The sequence below is a fragment of the Balaenoptera musculus genome, chromosome 10 (assembly GCF_009873245.2).
Source record: "Balaenoptera musculus isolate JJ_BM4_2016_0621 chromosome 10, mBalMus1.pri.v3, whole genome shotgun sequence".
NCBI lineage: Eukaryota > Metazoa > Chordata > Mammalia > Artiodactyla > Balaenopteridae > Balaenoptera > Balaenoptera musculus.
Genome location: NC_045794.1, coordinates 89,438,352 through 89,456,667, shown reverse-complemented (window position 1 = coordinate 89,456,667; position 18,316 = coordinate 89,438,352). Strand labels below are relative to the sequence as shown.

The 18,316-nt window shown below is 44.3% G+C and overlaps 1 protein-coding gene across 3 annotated transcripts in view; it reads right to left on the bottom strand.

Moving 5' to 3' along the window:
• Positions 1-18,316, bottom strand: part of BTBD11 (BTB domain containing 11) — a 305,437-nt gene that overhangs the window by 99,073 nt on the left and 188,048 nt on the right. For all 3 annotated transcript variants that reach the window (XM_036865462.1, XM_036865461.1, XM_036865463.1), the window contains exon 3: positions 8,346-8,550. In XM_036865462.1, the coding sequence (XP_036721357.1) occupies positions 8,346-8,550 (205 nt within the window). The remainder of the gene's footprint in view (positions 1-8,345; positions 8,551-18,316) is intronic.

Below are 18,316 nucleotides of genomic sequence, written 5' to 3'. Positions count from 1 at the left end.
AGCAACTAGACTTAATCGTCTCTTCTGTAGATGAAGGCATTTCTACCTCACAAAGTTGAGTGTAAGGATTAAATTAAACTCTGAAAGTAAAGTAGCTCACATAGCACATGGCACATAGTAGGTGCATCAGACGTTCATTACCTTCCTTCAGGCACCCTTATGCCTCCATCAAGGGAGGGCTTACAAGGAATCAGACGCAGTTCCGGTCTCTTCACCTCCCTTCTCAGAATCCTTTCCAGCTCCTCACTGCTTATAGGAGAAAGTCCTGACACCTTGGAGGGTCTCTCAACCTTCTTTCCTGTCTAATTTGTTGCTCTACCCAACACCTCTTCAGAACAAGGTCTCGCTTTCTGTTTTCTCACCTTCCTGCCCTCCATGGTATGCATTCTGTTCCCTTAGCAGAGAGCTTCCTTCCCTATAGCCATGCAGCATTCATTTGATGTTTTTGATACTCCCAGACCTGCCCAAGTGTGCAACTTACTTAACCTCACTGCACCTCAGTTTCCTCATCTGTGAAATGGGGAGAGGTGAGGCCAGCTCCTGCCTCAAGGGGTACTGTGATGATTGAATTAGTTAATACACACGAAGTATAGAGCAGGACCTGCCACATACTAAGTGTTGATCAAAATCTCTTATAATATCTAAGAGGAAGTCAACCTGGTTTAAGAAAGTAAATAATAATCCCTGCCGTTGATGGATCACCTGCTAAGTGTCAGTGATTGTGTGTGGCACTTACATAAGTTAGTTCATTAGTCATTGAAACAGCTCCATGAAGTAGGAATGATTATTTTTTGTGTACAGCTAAGAAAACTGAGGCCTGAAGCATGTGATCAGTAGAGCCAGTGGCAATCTAAGGGCTGTCTGAGTTGACACGGGCAACATGGCTCTTTGGGCTGAGAGCCAGAACATATAGGTTTCAGACCCAGCTCTGTTCAGTTCCGCAAGCATTTATTAAGCACTTACTATATGCTATCCACTGAGCTAGGCCCTGGACACTCGGTGCATCCTGAGGTGGTAGGAAAGGGTTCTTGGACGAGGTGATGCCTAAAATGAGTCTTGAAGGCTGAACTGATGGGGGTAGTGAGATGACGGAGCAGAGGGGAGGCAGTGGTCCAAGAAGAGGGCAAAGCATGTGCAAGACACTGCGGCACTGCCTTGCAAATCCACTGAAAATATGCTTCTGACTCCAGAAAAGTCCACTCACCCCTCTAGGCCTCAGTTTTATCATCTTCGGCAGGAATGAAGCATGTTTGACACGCCTGTTCTCAGCTTTCTCTTGACTTTAAATTCCGTATCCAATGATGGAACAGTCCTTATTTTGTGAAACAACCAAACACCTTTTGAATATACACAGAAAACTAAGATTGGAAGGAAATACCCCATATGGTCTCAGTGCTTATTCCTGGATGCAGAGACTATGGGTGACTCAAAGTTTCTTCTTTAAAGTTTTTGTGTACTTGTATTTTATTTAATAAGTGTATTAGTTTTATATCCTGTAAACATTCATAAAGATTATAAAAAGATTCTAGAGACTAGGGCTGAGGCTTTCAAATATTATTTCTTTAAAACCATAGTTCATGGACAGCAAGACAGACTAGGGAAGACAAGCACAGAGCAGGGCCTGATGCCAGGAGTTCAGACACTAGTTCTGCAACGTTAGCTGCATGACCTTGGCAAGTTAATCAACTCCAGTTAAGTTAATGTAACGAAAAAAAAAACCAAAAAACCAACAAACTTTCAAGAAACATAGTTACCTTCCCTCAATGCAAGCTACTTTGATTTTTTTTTTATTCAATTCTACTTAATTTTTTTAAAATGCAGGTTATAACCCACAGCATCAGGGGAAAGGGCTAAATAGTATTTTCAGCCTTGTGGGCCATTTGGTCTCTGTCACAACTAACCACAAGTGCAAAAGCAGCCATAAATAATATGTAAACAAGTGGGTATGGCTGTGTTCCAATAAAACTTTATAAAAACAGACAGTAGGCCAGGCTTGGCCTGTGGGGTATTGTTTGCCAATCTCTGCACTGCATTGGTTTAATGGCCCATTAATGGGCTGTAACCTACAGTTTGAAAAATATTGGGATTAGAGTTGCTTTTACCCTGGCCAGATGAAATAAATTGCAGCAACGCTCATGTCACAAATAGATCATGTTTTAAAACTTTGTTTCTTAAGTTAATTATTTAGAATTCAACATGCATTTGTTTTTCATTAGAACCATTTATATAATGGTTGGAATTCCAGGCAAGCCCACAAAAGCCCACACATAGCCCTGCAGAAAACAGGTCTAATATATAAAACAGGTTCTCCCACTCTGGGTTGTCCCCATTCATCCATTGACTATGAATTTCTCCAGGACCCACTAGCAGTGGGTGGACATTTTAGGGGACTTTTGTGCCAGATGTGACCACTGCCCTCAAGAAGGTGAGAAAGTAGCATTCTTCCTCTGGGGAAAGGCGTTCTGCACTGCTGCTTAAGATGTCAGGAAAAAACAGTCCTCCTGTCTCCTCCTTCTTGCTGTTGAGGTTCCTAGGGTGTCAGCCCAAGCAGTCTTTATGTTGGGGAGTATTCACTGTGGTGTGTAAGCCAATCAGTTGTGAGCTGTGTGGCTAATAATGGTCAAAAGTACTGAACTGTGCAAATGATTCACTTGTGTGTTATTTATTTTAAAAAAAAGTAAAGTAGAAGAGTGTAGTGAACCTTTGTCAACTTTTTTTGGGTGCTTGGAACCACTGATGACCTTACCGTTTGGAAAATTTCCCATATTATTATTCCATAGTTCAACAAAGTAGAAATTCACCTTTCCAGACACCCCTGCTACTAGGGTGCAGGGATGGGACCCAGGCTCCACTGATTTAGAAGCAAGTGGTGTGACAGAGATGGAACATGACAAGAGTGGTAGCAGAGACATTCAGCTTTCAGGGGTAATGGTGACAGAGGTTCTGCTGGGAGTGGCCAAAGTCCAGCCTCAGTGGTGTAAAGTCCAGTGTCTATGGCTCTGGAGCAATCCTGGGGTGCAACTTGGGCACTGCTCCAGGTTGTGTGGGCTCAAAGCCTGCTTCTCCAGCTTCAATGCCCTCCAGAAGTCTTCTTAAGCTCTACTAAACATGTAGACTCATGGGACCATCAATAGGCCACACTTGTCCTGAGTGACAACATCAGATGTTCCTTTTACTGGGAGTCTTTATAACGATTCACCCAGCCGTCTCAGAGCTATCTTCTGCCCCGGTGACACTCAGGTGCAAGGAGATAAGATCCAATTAGGTGGTTGTGAGAACTGCCCTGCTTTATGAACCCCAATATCTCTTGTAACAACTCCACAGAAGTAGCTTCCAAGGCCCCTGCAAGGGACATTGCCAGTTATAAGGATCAGTGAATTCAAGGAAGCCCAAAGCTCTGGAAGTACTATACCAAGTACTATAGATACTTGGTATTTATACCAAGTATCTATAGTACTACAAGGCCAGATCTAAGGTACCAACCTAGGGTCATTCTGACCATTAGCAATGTTGCTTAGTAACACAGTTGATATTGTAATTTTTATCACGTTTCCAGGGGAACAGAGCTAGAAAATTAACCCAACGTCAAATTCTCATGCAGGAGGGGAAAGGATTTGTTAACCCTCTGCCTACCTGGGCCTCCCAGAGGTTTTCTTTCTGCTAAGCAGGTTCAACTCTTGCAACTAAGCATTCCTACTAGTAGTGCTGCTTGTATCAAGGATACTTCTGCTCACTTGTGTTCTGATATACATTCCTTGATGGGAAAGAATGGGGAAGGGTTATAATTAGAAGGCTGGAAATTTTGCATAACCCTGGGTATGTCTGTTGGAGTATGTTAAAATTTGGATATCACCTGTCATATATTGATGTGCTGGGGTGATCTTTTGGGAGGGTTTCTTAGAAGATGTATTTGGGTACCATTAACTTCTAATATCTGGTATGTTTGCTTTATTAACTCTATTTCCTCAAGTGTAAATTCTTCCATTTGTTAAGACTGTTCTGTTTCTTCCATTCATTTTCCTCAAATAGTTGGTGACTGGTGATTGTATACTCATGTTTGTGGTTGAGATTTCCCTGGTAGACACAGGGAAACAGATGTCTGCCACATCTGTTTACACAGCTCTGCTTACAAAAGGGGCAAAAGCTGCCACTGCCTAGATGTAAATTCTGGTTTGTTTCCCATGAGACTCGGGGAGAGTAAAACTACCTAATTGTCTAGTCTTCTAGGTGAAGCTGATCTCTGTTCCTCTCGGGCATTACCAGTTACTCCAAGCAACAAAACACTCCTATTTATCCTACTCTTTTTAATTTTATGGTGACAAATTACTGAAATCATTCATGGCCAAACACATCTAGGAATCACTAGTATTTCCAGTAATGATTTGGGGCAGGGAAATTTTGTCATAGATTTAAGATGATTCTATTAAAAAATAGTAGTAGCTTCACATGACCCCTATCCTCAAAACTGAGGTGTTTACATTTATCATTACTATTTGGAAAATAAATATAGCCTAATCATAATCGTACAAAATTTATCTGAGGTTTTTTTTTTTTTTTTTCCTAAATAAAGTATCTGAGGGACTGAAAGATTTCAGAAGCTCAAAAAATAGTAGCCAAAGTTCTGGAACAATTTAAACTACAGAAATTTTATACTGGTACTGAGCTTCTTCAAAACCCCACAATGAAAAATGAAGCTATCCAAAACCAATGTAGCAACTGGAAAGCTATGCCCACATGAAAGAGTCAAATGGTATACAGAGGCCTAGTTCCAAGTACTCCAGCCAAGAAAGGCTCTTCTGACAAGCAGAGATGGTTTGGGGCACAAAACAATCTGTATTTCAGTCAACAAATATGTTCCAGGCCTTTTGCTCGGCGTGGACAAAAAGCACATAATATTCAGCTCCTGTTCTTGAAGAGTCTATGGAAAACCATATAAACACCATGGCCTTACTTGACTTTGCCAGAACAGAGATAGAGAGTCAAGGAAATGTTGTTTGATTTGGGGGGGAAAAAGAAGACAGAAAGGGAGAAAAAAAACAGCTCCAAATTAGAATCCTACCTCCCACTGGAAACGTCTTGTTTGTAAGTTTTGGTATGAAGCTGCTGTAAACACTTGGCTGGAAACAGAGTCCCCTCTCCTCTGAAGCCCTTCCCTGTGTGTTTTCAGACGCTAATAAATATCAACGCCCAGCCTATCATGGAACGGGAAGAAACAGCTTTTCGTCTGGAAGGAATCATACCCAGGCTTCTTTTGGGACAACGATAATAACATTTTAGAGCCAAAAAAGAAAAAGAAAAAGAAGATGTATAATATCAGCTCCTTTTTTTGAGGAGGGGGGTGAGGGGAGCTCCCCTTGTGCCAGGCATGGCACTGGATGTCTTAGCTACAGTATCTAATTCATTGCTTACACCGGTCCCAAGAGGCTGATTTTGTTCTCATTTCACAGTTGAGGAGAAGAGTTTCAATAGGGGTGAAATGACTCATTCAAGGTCCCAGAACTACAAGAAGCAGAGCCGGGATCCAAACCCAAAGGGCGATCTGACTCCCAAATCCATACTCTTTCCAGAGGACCAAAGTGAACAGAACTCAAAAAATGACAAGTTCTTTCTGTTTTGTGTCGTCCCCTGAAAATTCAGCCAAGGAGGAATACAAAGACCGAGATAATTGACTCTGACAAATTCTAGGACATGTTCTCTTTGCTCGGCTCCCCCTTGCAGCTCATGCCTCTTTAAAACTTGTCCCAGAAAGTTTGGAATCCTTAGATGGTCTCCCTAGACATACAGCCACTTCAACGACACTCTGAATCCTGAAATAGATTCCGGAACGGAAGATGGAAACTACATAACAGAAAATATAACGGGAGCCATGCAACTGTGTTGAGTTGGGGGCAGGTGGTATGTCACACGATGAGATGTATATTTTAGAAGTTTCAGTCTGGTGGCCATGAGGATGGAGCTGGTCGGAGAATATTAAGCCTCCCGTCCAGGGAGACCATTTAGAAATCAAATGCAGAAATAGCAGTAAGAGGAAACGAGGGCCTGAACCATGCAGTGAGGCAGCAATCTGGGGAGGAAGGATTAGAGGAATGGGAGACGGCACAGACGTAGCATCAGTGAGACCTACTGACCAGTTGGCTGTAGGAAGGAGGGAAGGAGAGGAAGGAGTGTGGGGCGAGTCCCAGTTTTCTGACCGAGGTGACCGGGTTGATGGTGATGCCATTCTTAGAGACTGGGGGTGGGGGAAAGGAGGAACAGTTGGTTTGGGGGAAAGATGTTGGCTTTAGTTTTGAGGTGGTTGTGAGCACCCATGATGGAAATGTTCCATAGGCGGCTAGATCAATGGATTTGTCCCTTCTTTCATCCTACAAATATTTACTGACTTTGTGATATATACCAGATGTTGAGCTTGGCATTAGGTGTGGCGTGACAACCAAAACAGATGAGTTCTGTGCCCTTACGAAGCTCACAGGCAACAAACACACACACACACATTTGCTGTGTTGGGCAGAAAAGAATAAGGTGCCCTGAGAAGAACCAGCCTGAGAGTGTGAGACTTGACAGTGGAAACTGGAAGGCTGAGCTGGATCAGGTTCTGGAGCTCAGAGGTGGTGACATCTAGCTGGAGATGGAGGGGGTGTCATCTGCATAGAGGCGGGAATTGAAGAGTGGCGGGGTAGGTGAGTCAGAGAAACCGCCCTAGTCTACAGGCTGCTGGGGTAGGGATGGGGGCTGAAGAACTAGGTACCCCAAAGGCCAAGGTCAATAGTTTCCATCCTCCCAGCCATCACGATTCATACTCATAGAAAGCAACGTCTTGGTGTGTCTGACTGAGGTTGTTTTCTGCCCAGGGACCACGGGCACGTTGCCACCTCTCCACTTTGGGCATATTTGGCACATGAAAATATGCACACGGCACCCACTGATTTGGCCTGGATGGCGGGAGACATAAGTAATCCTCTGATTAAGTTAATTCCAGACTGGATTGAAATATTGATGCTAACTTGGGATTAAAAAAAAAAACAGTCAACTTCTGTCTCACTCATCCTGCATCCTCTACTCTAAACTGAAAGCCAAGAGACATGGTTTAGGAGCCCAATTAAGCCCGATCCATCCTGGCAGAAACAGAGCATCCAGTGAGCGTTTCAAAACCACTTGGAACCATTTAACAGAGGAAAGTGCATTGAGCCCAAACTGGGAGTTGTTCAGCTATTTGTGGATAAGATCTCCAACAACAATAATAAAAGGGAACATTTATTGAGCACTTACTACATGTTGGGCACTGTTCAATGCATTCAATCTTCAAACAGCCTTATGAAGGATTTATTCTTAGGACCCCTATTTTGTAGATGAAGAAACTGAGGCACAGGGAGGCTAAAGGCACTTTTCCAAGACACCCTGGCTTTTAATTGGAAGAGCCTGGATTTGAACCCAGAAGTCCGGATCACAGAGCCTGTTCTTTAACCACTCGATAAACAGCGTCACTACTGCAGTAGTTAAGAGTGAACAAGCCTGTGTACACAGGAGGAGGGGCCTGATTTGTGAGATGCTGGGGGGAGATGTTCCCTTAGGAACACATCTCTGTGGACCTGTTCCCAGGGGAAGAGGGGACGCCTCCAGGCAGCCTCCTTTCCTGATGGTGGTTTGGATGCCTTGCCTCTGAGAGGGTGAAACCAGCCTCAGAAAATCTTGGGATTTTCCAGGTAGACGGCAACCTGGAAAGCGCTTAGTGCAGCTGCTCGGTTACAGGTGCGGAGGCTGAGGCATGGGGAAGGGGGCGGACGGCGCTGGGGAGCAGCAGAAGCCAGGTCAGAGGGAGCTTCCTCTTCCAGGGAGCCCTCCCTTCCTTCTCTGCCATGAGGATTCTGCTTCATGGGAACTGCTATGCTGTCTCCTGCCCACATGAGAGGCCCACTTCTGGCTGAGCAAGTGTTATGGTTTCCCCCTGGAATCCCCAGGGCAGACAGGATGAAATGAAGATAAAACATCTCCCACCCAAGGAGCTGGTATCCCCCTAAGCTGCCTTCACAAGGAAGCCCCCTTGCACTGCAGAGGCCTCATCCCTCCAGATTTGCAGACCCTCTCTTCTGACCCAGGCCACTTTTATCCCAAACTGGACCAGCCCCATGCAAACCCATTTCAAAGATTCCACCCAGGTCTCTGATAACCCCTCAAGGTCATCTAGACCCCTCCGGTGAGTTTCTGGAAACTGGGCAGTTCTGACCCCCAGCATCCCTCTCCTCCCCCACTCCTGTACCACCCTGGAGGCAATACCTACTCACCATAAGGTGGTGTTGGCCAGAAGGGAGCCCCTCTCTTTGGCCATCCAAAGCCAACACAAGTCTTACCTTTCCACCTGGAGGTTGACTTTGGAGGGCTCCACGTTGGGATTTTCCCATTCCATCTGCGGGCAGTGCATGAAATAGCAAAGGGTGTACAGGGCCTCGGGCTCCCAGTAGAGCGCCCCCTGCTTGTGGTGCAGGGGGGTGCCATTGCCATGGTGCTTGGCATTGAGGGGCTGCAGGTGATGCATTGCTCGGGACACCAGGTCACCTGTAGACAGAAGTAAGATTTCAGATCCTTCAGGCAGCCAAGACTTGCAGAGAAGATGTGCCTGGAGATCTCGGCAGAGATTTCCATCCTGAGATTCCCTCATTCAAAGGGAGTGGTCCCATGAGACCTCCAGGCCACACATCAAGCAGAGAGGAAAGCATTTGTTCATTCACCACACGAATGTCAAGGGCTTACCAGGTCTGGGGTGCTGTTTCAAGCACAGAGGGCTGCTAAGATAACTCCAGTCCTGCCCTTCTGGGACCCACTGTTTCTAACAAGGCACAGAAAGCCCTTTGTATGTGTCTGCTTCCGGCCTCCCTCACCTTGGGACACACCCTCTGTCACATCCTCTGCTATAACCAGCACTGCCTTCTTTGCAGTTACAAGAACTGTCACTTGCCTTTAAGCCTGGGCATACACTATCCCCTCTATCCAGAACATTCTCTCTCTCCTCTTTTCCAGGCTAACTCCTACTGATTATCCAGGTATCGGCTTATATATTAATTTCTCCAGGAAGCCATCCTGGAATCTCCCCCACTTCCCTGTGTCTCATATCACAATGTACTTTCTCGGGTACAGCATTTAGAGCACTGTGTCACAATATTCTTTTTCTTTGTCAGTCGTTCCCAACAACAGCGACTCAGTCCTAAATGACACTTATTATGCGATAGCACAATTCTGAGCACTAATTCATTTGATTCTCACAATACCCTATAAAGTAGGTACCTTTATAAACCCATTTTACAGATGAGGAAACAGAGACTCAAAGAGGTTAAATAACTTCTCAGGGGTGCACAGCTATGAGCAGCAGAGGGAGGATGTGACCCCGGCAGTCTGGCTCCAGAATCCATGCACTTAACTGTGCTCCTTGAGGGGCATGTTTTACTTTTCTCAGCACTGGCAAACCCTGAGAACACTCTGGTCTTTCTCACGCTTTCTCAGAAGGAAACCAGCCTTCTCCTTAATCAAACCAAAGCTGCATGCTCCCAGGTTGGCCATGGAGGGAAGATCCTCCTGTGGGATGCTGGCTGGGCCTGAAGCCTCGACTTTTCTTGGCTAAGATGGTGTTTCTCAAACTTGGATTGCTTGTAAGCGACCTTCATGAGTGTAGCTGTATCTAAACACCACCAGTACCATTATTTACTTAATCTTCAATGGACTCCTTTTGTTTTTTAAAATACATATATCTAAAAAGGAAACATTATGTCACTGCCATAAATGGAAAATCAGTATCACCTGCCATAAACAGAAGGTCATTGTGAAAGTTAACTTGATGAAAAGGAAACAGTGTAATTAATTTATAGCTGAATTCTGGTCCTGCTTTCTACTGTTATAAATAACAAGTGAGAGAGTTGTTAGGGGCTCATATCAAGTGGAGCCTTTCTTCTGAAAGCAATTAGAATTAAAATAGAATTTAAAAGAGTCACTCCCATGACCAGTGTTATTTAAGGCACTGCCCCTGTCCCACTGGCAATCATCTCATGCACAGTGGGAGGTGTTGCACACTTGGGGAGACACTCCTCTAAGATATCTGTGATGGTGAATTTTATGTGGCAACTGGGCTAGGCTACGGTGCCCAGTTGGCTGGTCAAACACTAGACTATATATTGCTGTGAAGCTATTTTTTACATGGGATCAACATTTAAATCAGCAGATTTTCAGTAAAGCAGATTACCCTCCATAACGTGGGTGGGCCTCATCCAGTCAGTTGAAGGAAGGCCTTAGGAGAAAAGATAGAGGACCTTGAAGAGGAAGGAATTCTGCCTTCAGACTCATGACTGAAACATCAACTCCTACTGGAGTTTAAAGCCCCCATTCCCAGTCCTTCATTGCCCAGCTGAAACCAAGCCTGCACAGCCCACCAGTTCTCTGCCATCCAGCTGTACTTTTTAATTTTTTTTTAATTTTTGGCTGTGTTGGGTCTTCGTTTCTGTGCGAGGGCTTTCTCTAGTTGCGGCAAGCGGGGGCCACTTTTCACCGCGATGCGCGGGCCTCTCACTATCGCGGCCTCTCTTGTTGCGGAGCACAGGCTCCAGACGCGCAGGCTCAGTAGTTGTGGCTCATGGGCCCAGTTGCTCCGCGGCATGTGGGATCTTCCCAGACCAGGGCTCGAACCCGTGTCCCCTGCATTGGCAGGTAGATTCTCAACCACTGCGGCACCAGGGAAGCCCCAGCTGTACTTTTTAACATGACACTTTTTACCTAAAATCCAAACCCAAGAAAGTGAGGCTCAGTGAGAGGCAGGAGTTTCTCCTCTGAAGGCCCAGGACCTGCCTTCTAGGTTCCCATTTCCTATCTGAGGAAAAGGGCCACTTCCTCAAAAGAAGATTGAAAAGAGGACCATTCACCCCCTCTGTGGGAGTGAGACTATGGAGATGAGGTCTCAGCTGAGGGTGGAAATGGCAAATATTCCCCTTTCTCTTCCATGCCCATGGCAGACATGCTTAGTCTATCACAGAGCCCTTATCCACTAAGTGTAGATGCAGCCTTAAAAATCCTTCTTGAGGCAAGATTCCAAGTGACCACTATTTCTGATAGGAGTTGTCAGAGGAAAGGAAACTTCTATGTTGCCAGAGTCCTAAGGCCTCATCAAGACGACCTAACCAGAGTACAATCCACTAAGCTTAATATCTGAACAGTGATGCAGGAGTTAAACAGATAGCAGTGGGGTGGGGTGGGGGGAAGGTTTGCTTCCCTACACCCCTCTGCCTCTTATCAAGCCTAACCTAGAGTCTGACCCTCCTTCTCTCCATTTGCCACAGCAGGAAAATATATGCAAGAACCTCAAAAAAGAATCAGAGAAGGAAATTCTCTTTTAGTGGCAGGTGGGCAGGGAAGATCCCCAGGGGACCTGCAGATGGAAAATGTGGAGAAACATGGCTCTACATGAACAACAGTCCCAGCTGCCATTCATTGAGCGCCTACCCTATACCAGGCACTGTGAAAAAGCACCTCACATGCATTATTTATAATCCTCACAAGGCTCTATAGGGTATGTTTATATTATTTTAGCTTTAGAGCAGTGATCTGCAACCAGGGTGATTTTGCCTCCCAGGGGATGTTTGGCAATATCTGGAGATATTTCTGGTGCCATGTCCGGGGGGCTGTTACTGCATCTAATGGGTAGAGGGAAGAAATGTTCTTAAACATCCTACAATGCACAGATCAGTCCCCACAAGAAAGAATTTGGCCCAAATGTCAATAATGCCCAGGTTGAGAAATCCTGTTTTACAGATTAGGAAACTGAGGCTCAAGGTCACAAGGCAGAGATAAGATTCCAACCTGGGTCTGTCTGACTGTAATGTCTGTGCTCATCGCCCTACACTGACCTGAGTCCTTCTTTCAGAGACATCCCGCTGCATCTGTGGCCAGATCCAAGTCTATGATGGGGCCATTTGGCATTATGTAGCCAAGGTGTTAATGTATGCTCTTTTCCCTTGATTCAGTAATTCCATTTCTGGGACTCTGTCCCAATGTTAGAATCCAAAATGCAGCAAAATCTTCATGCACAAGGATTTTCACCCAAACCTTATTTACAGGGTCCAAAATTTGACAAAGAAACAAACGTTTGAAAATCAGAGCGTGGTTAAATAAACTCTGGTATGTGATAAAACTTATGCAGTTACTAAAAATGTTTACATAGAGTGGCAATAAATGATGAAAACCTTTGTGTTAAAATGGTAAGTGGGGAAAAAAGTGAAATTCAAAACTGCATACAGTGCGATCAGGATTATGTTATTAAAAAATATGTTCTGAGTAAATACCAGGAGGAAAAAAAAAGCAAAATGTTGACCAAGGATTTCTCTGCCTAGTGGGATTGTGGGTGACATTCCTTTCCAACTTTTCTGTCATTTCTGAATTTTGAATTATGGCATGTGCTATTTGGTATTATCAGAATAATAAGCTTACCGAGGTGGTGTTTAAATTTCTTGTACCTTCCATCTGGGGTCAGGATGGGGTACACTTAATCTGTTCCAATATTGCTTCTGTTTTATGTTTTGGTTTTTTTGGCCAGGAAGCATGTGGGATTTTAGCTCCCCAACCAGGGATTGAACCTGCACCCCCTGCATTGGCAGGCGAAGTCTTAACCACTGGACCACCAGGGAAGTCCCCCTCTGTCTTTCTTGAAAGCACTCATAAAAATGCTCAAAATAAGAAAAATCAAAATGCAGTGGAGATGAGAAGAGGATCCATGTTTTGGCCAGTGCATCACCCCTCAAGTTCCCCAAGACCCTGGGAAGGCTTTGGCCTTGATTGGGCTAACCATCTCCTCAGAGCATTGTTCAGCTCACGCTGCACTTCCAGGTTCCCTGCTTTTGCTTTTGCTCTTGTTGTTTTCTCATCTTAGAGTGCCCCCCCGCTTCATCCTCTCAACTACTGACGACCTTCAAGGCTGTGATCAAATGCCACTTCTTCCCTGGAGCCCTCCAGGATGCCACAGATCAGAATCAACTTCCCATTCCCCTGTGTACATACAACACCTGCTAATAAAGTCTAACATGTTACTTGTTTAATTCAGACATGTTTTAAGTGCCCACACATCTACTTCCCCTACTGAGCTTCACAGGCAGAGACATGACTCATTCATTGTCCTGTTCTTGGAGGAGCAGTGTAGTGTAGTGGTTAGGGACAAGCTCTCTGGAGTCAGACTGTCTGAGTCTGAGTCTCCAACCTGCCACTGACTAGCTGCATGATCTTGGGTGAGTTAACTTCTTCGTATACGAGGATGATTATGACCTTTGTGACTTTGTTGTGTGGATTAAATTGATAACATGTATAAAGTACCCAGCACTGGTTTCTTCATTTGAAAAATGGAGATAATAATAGTGCCTAATGCATAGTATGAAATGAAGCAATCGTAAATCACTTAAAGCACCTGGAATAGGGTCTGGCACATCCTAAGTGTATAATAAGTATTCAGCACTATCTTTTACTTTGTATCATCACATCATCATCATGACCACCATCATCATCTTCATCATCACCATCTTTTCCATCATCATGACCACCATCATCATCACTTTCATGATCATCTTCATCATCATCACCATCATTTCTATCTTCATCATCATCACATCATTATCATCATCATCATTGTTATCAGCCGAGTCTCTGGATCAGAGGCCGAAAGGATGTCTCTGATGAGGGCTGGCCACAGGAGATGGAATTGGCACGGGGATTCTGTAATCACAAGCTCCATTTTAAATCCCACTCTATGTATGTGCTATCTGCTGCTTCACCTGTCAGCTTCATGAACCCAAAACAACAAATCCACTTGTCACTAGCTGCACTGAGTTTGGATGTCTGGAGTTTGGTTCTAGGAACCTACTTGAGAACCCGCTTATAACCAGGTTTTCCAAATGTCAGCCATTTGAGAATCAGCATCATGAATTCTCACATATCTGTGTGCCGCAGGTACAATTTATTTACTTAATATTTTTCTTTAAATTGGCTCATTCTTTCACACAATAAATTCATTTTAAAAGGAAACTTCATATCAGTGCCATAAAAGGAAAACCAATATTTTTCTAGTACCCGTGAAAAATTCATAGCAATTAAAAATAGAAAGTGTTTTGCGTATCACCTACAATCAACTCCCATGCAACCCTTTGGGAAACGCTGCTCTAACCTGCCAGGCTCAAGCTATCAGTGTAGCTCCCTCTAAGCCGTCTTCCTGCATGCCAGTGTGATCCCCCTGAGACAAAGGGCTGCACATTCCAACATGGGCTCCTTCTGCCAAAACCTATGCTGTGACAGCACCTTCAATTCCTTCCCCGCTCTTCATCCTCCGTCAAAGACCACTTACTATATAGTACGTTTTCAAAACCTCACACAACCCTGAGGTAGGAGGTATGATCACCCTCTTTTCACAGATCCCTGGGGATCCGAGTGATCACGTCACTTGCCCTAGGTCACACAGCAAAGATAAGGAAGCCAAGGCACTCTCCAGCATCATAAACTGTGGTTTAACTTGCCTCACTGAAACTCCTCCCCTTGAAAAAAAGAAAGACCAAGTATAGCCCAGTACAAAGTAATGAGAGGAGATTTGTTTTAAAGGAGAAGGAGAGCTGGAGAAACAGGGATGGACAAGGGAAGACTGAACTCTGGGTCCAGCAGGAAACTTACCATTCATTCATCAAATATTTATTGCATCCTACTATGTGCCAGACATTGTTCTAGGCACTGAGGATACAGTCAATGATGTTAAAAAAAAGTCTGAGCTCTTATGGGGTTTACAGGCTTGGTGAGGTGGACAGAAAATAAACAAATATATAGTATGTCAGGTGCTGCTAAGTGCTATGAAGAAAATTAAAGCAGGAAGTGTGTATAGAAAGCAGTGATGCAGGGAGGGTTAAGTGAGTGGGGCTGTCATAGGAGGGCCTCTCTGGGGAGGTGACATTTAAGCAGAGGCCTGAATGAAATGAGGGAGGAGCTCTGTAAAAATCAAGGGAAAAGCTTTCTAGGCAGAAGGAGGAGCAAGTGCAAAGGCCCTGTTGTGGAGTGGAACATTCGAGAAATACCAAGAGGCCAGTGGCCACTTGACCACCTGAAAAGGTCACAAGTGCATTCTAGGGGCTGGAGGCAGCAGACCTTCTGAAAAGATCCCATTTGCATTCGAGAGACCCCCTTGTCCAAGAAATAAGGGCTGTTTTTCTTTCTGGTGACACCAAGCGGAGACAACCCAGAAACCTTTTTATGCACAGCTGTAAATTAATGGCCCCATTTTGATGAACTCATTGAGTGGGAACAACAAGTTCATAGTTTAGTGTGAAAAGAAAACAGAAAGAGGCATTTTTCGATGAAGCCCTCATTTTTTCCCCTTTAAACAGCAGAAAGCAATTACTCTAATTAATGACTGTCCAATGCAGTTTTAATTGGGAGCTTGGGGGCAAGGCAGGGAATGTCGGGCAGAAGGGCTGCAACAAGATCTTGGAGGATACAAATGTGGGATTGATGGGACCAAATGCAGAGTCGAGTTGGTACAGAGGAATGGGTAAAGAAGATGTGGTACATATATACAGTGGAATATATTACTCAGCCATAAAAAAGAACAAAATAACGCCATCTGCAGCAACATGGATGGACCTAGAGATTGTCATATTAAGTGAAGTAAGTCAGACGGAGAAAGACAAATATCATATGAAGTTGCTTATATGTGGAATCTAAAAAAAAGGGTACAAATGAACTTATTTACCAAACAGAAGTAGAGTCACAGACGTAGAAAACAAACTTATGGTTACCAGGGGATAAGGAGGGGAGGGATAAATTGGGAGATTGGGACTGACATACACACACTACTGTATATGAAATAGATAACTAATAAGAACTTGTTGTATAGAACAGGGAACTCTACTCAATATTCTGTAATGGCCTATATGGGGAAAGAACCTAAAAAAAAAAAGAGTGGATGTATGTATATGTATAACTGATTCACTTTGCTGTACAAATGAAACTAACACAACATGGTAAATCAACTATACCCTGATAAAAATTAAAAAAAAAAAAAGAAAACCAATAAAATAAAATAAAGTAGCCTTAACTTCTGTTCTCTCAAAAAAGAAATGAGAATAGCCAGATCCTCTGCTTTCCTTGTGGCCTCAATGGAGGAGACGGGACAGACCATCTTCCCCCAGACCTACTCCTGACCTGGTTCAGGTAAGAAGACCTGGTCTGCCCACCAGACTCTAAGCATTGCCTTGCGAATTTCCTCAGGCTCACAGTTAAGAATCACCAGGCCTGTGTCAGTTTGTGGACCTTTGTGGTCTCCTGATTTAGCTTCTCATTCAAATAAGTTGACATACAGAGATTCAGCTCTAGTTCTCTGAGTTCAAAATTCAGTTCAATAGAGTATTTAATATTTGATAAGAGTTTCATTAAGAGTTCCCCTCCCCTGTAGCATTTTCTTCAGCTTTTGTTTCACAGACTAGTTCACTGTGGGTCATTCATGTATTTATTTGACATTCAACAGATATTTCCTAAGCTACAGGCGATGTGTTAGGTGCTTAGAATGCAAAGCTGAACTGGATGCAGAAAAGTAGAAAAAGAAAAACGGTTTGAAATGTGACTCTGCCACTTCCTAGCTGTGTGGCTCTGGGCAAAACATTTATCCTTCCAGGTCTTAGTTTTCTTGTCTATGAAATGAGAATAAAAATACCTTTAATATATTTAAAGCACTTGGCATGCAGTAGGTGGTCCAGAAGAAGTGGATATATTTTCACCCCAAGCCATAACAGGCTGGACAAAGAAAGTACTCTGGACATCACCACTGAGCAAGACAGTTCTGGATTCTAATAAGATGCCCTGAGGATAGAAGCAGGGGGTATACAGGCAGAAGTCTCAGCAGGCAGGGGAGTCCTGCCATCTAGGTGCTGGTGAAATACTAGGTAAACTTTGTGAATTCTCACGTCTCCAGTTTAGTTTTGAGGAGAGCATCCCCAATACATCCTACAGAGCAAGCTGCGATCCTCAGACCTGGAAGGAACACAGATCTGACAAACATGATGATCTTACAGAGGCGGGCTCTCATTCCACCTGTATCATGTAGAAACACCTGGGCTTCCCCCAGAGACAGGGAGTCACGCCTAATGGTGGAAGCTCTGCCTTGAGAACTGGACTCAATTTCAGCCATCAGCTCACAGGTGTGGTTGATCTTAGACAGGTTGTTTGTCCCCTTCCTGCCTCCATGCCCACATCTATGTGGATAATAATGGTTACATTGGAAATAGCTCATGTAGATTTTTCATAGATCACCAGGTCAACAGCATCAGGGGCTGCTATTATTATTGTTGGCTATGAAGAAGGCCATAGTCAGGGGCTCTGCCCTCAACCCTGAACAGCCTGGTTCAAGAAGAGCAGGGATGGCTGGGAACGAACTCTTTCCATCTAGCCTTTGCTGCAACAACAGTGGTTTCTGGAATCCACACTGGCAGAGTAACCTTTGAATATGAAGAACAGCTCTCTATGTACACAGAGAGAACAAGGCTGTATTGATTCAGACCACAGAGCAAGCCAGTCTAAATTATAGTCAGATCAGAAAAGAAGGCAATTTTATTACCTTCTGTCGCCGATGTGGCTGATCAACGTGCTACTGCGCACACGTTCTACAGGGCTGACTTAACGAACGTAGGGAACCTATTCGTAATTAGCAGCACCCATCTGTGTGCCAACAATTCATATGTGAAAGTCAACATTCAACGAAAATGACAGCATTTAATTTACAGAGCGAACTGTCCTTAGAGACAATTTACGTGGCAAGCCACTCCTGCATGCTGCCTGCTTAGGTAAAGTGCAGATTTGTTTAGCAAATCCTTTCCTCCAAGAGAAGAACCGGATTTCAGCAGGGCCCCAGCCCAGGTGCTAGGAGGGGCCCTTAAAATATCGCAGGACAAACTTTTGAGACCCCAGGGAAGAATGCGTGGGGACCTCTTCCTAGGTTGCACCCACACAGACATGAACCAACCCTGTAGCCAGATTCGGCCTTTCCAAGGTCACGGGCATGTCTTGGAAATTTGCAGAGTCCCAAACAGTATGGCATTTCTTCTTTGAGATGTTTCCCCAAGGGAGCTGCTTGGACCGCCTACATCTGAATCCCTGGGGAGCTGTTAAAATGCAGACTTTTCCTTATCCCGTTCCAATTGTTGCAGATATCTCAAAATATCCTTCACACACATCACTACCTCAAAATAATGGGTCATCAGAGCTGCTGCTAGATCTTGTTTTATAATGTTCTAATAAAAAAGGCATAGAATTACTGTATCACAGTTTA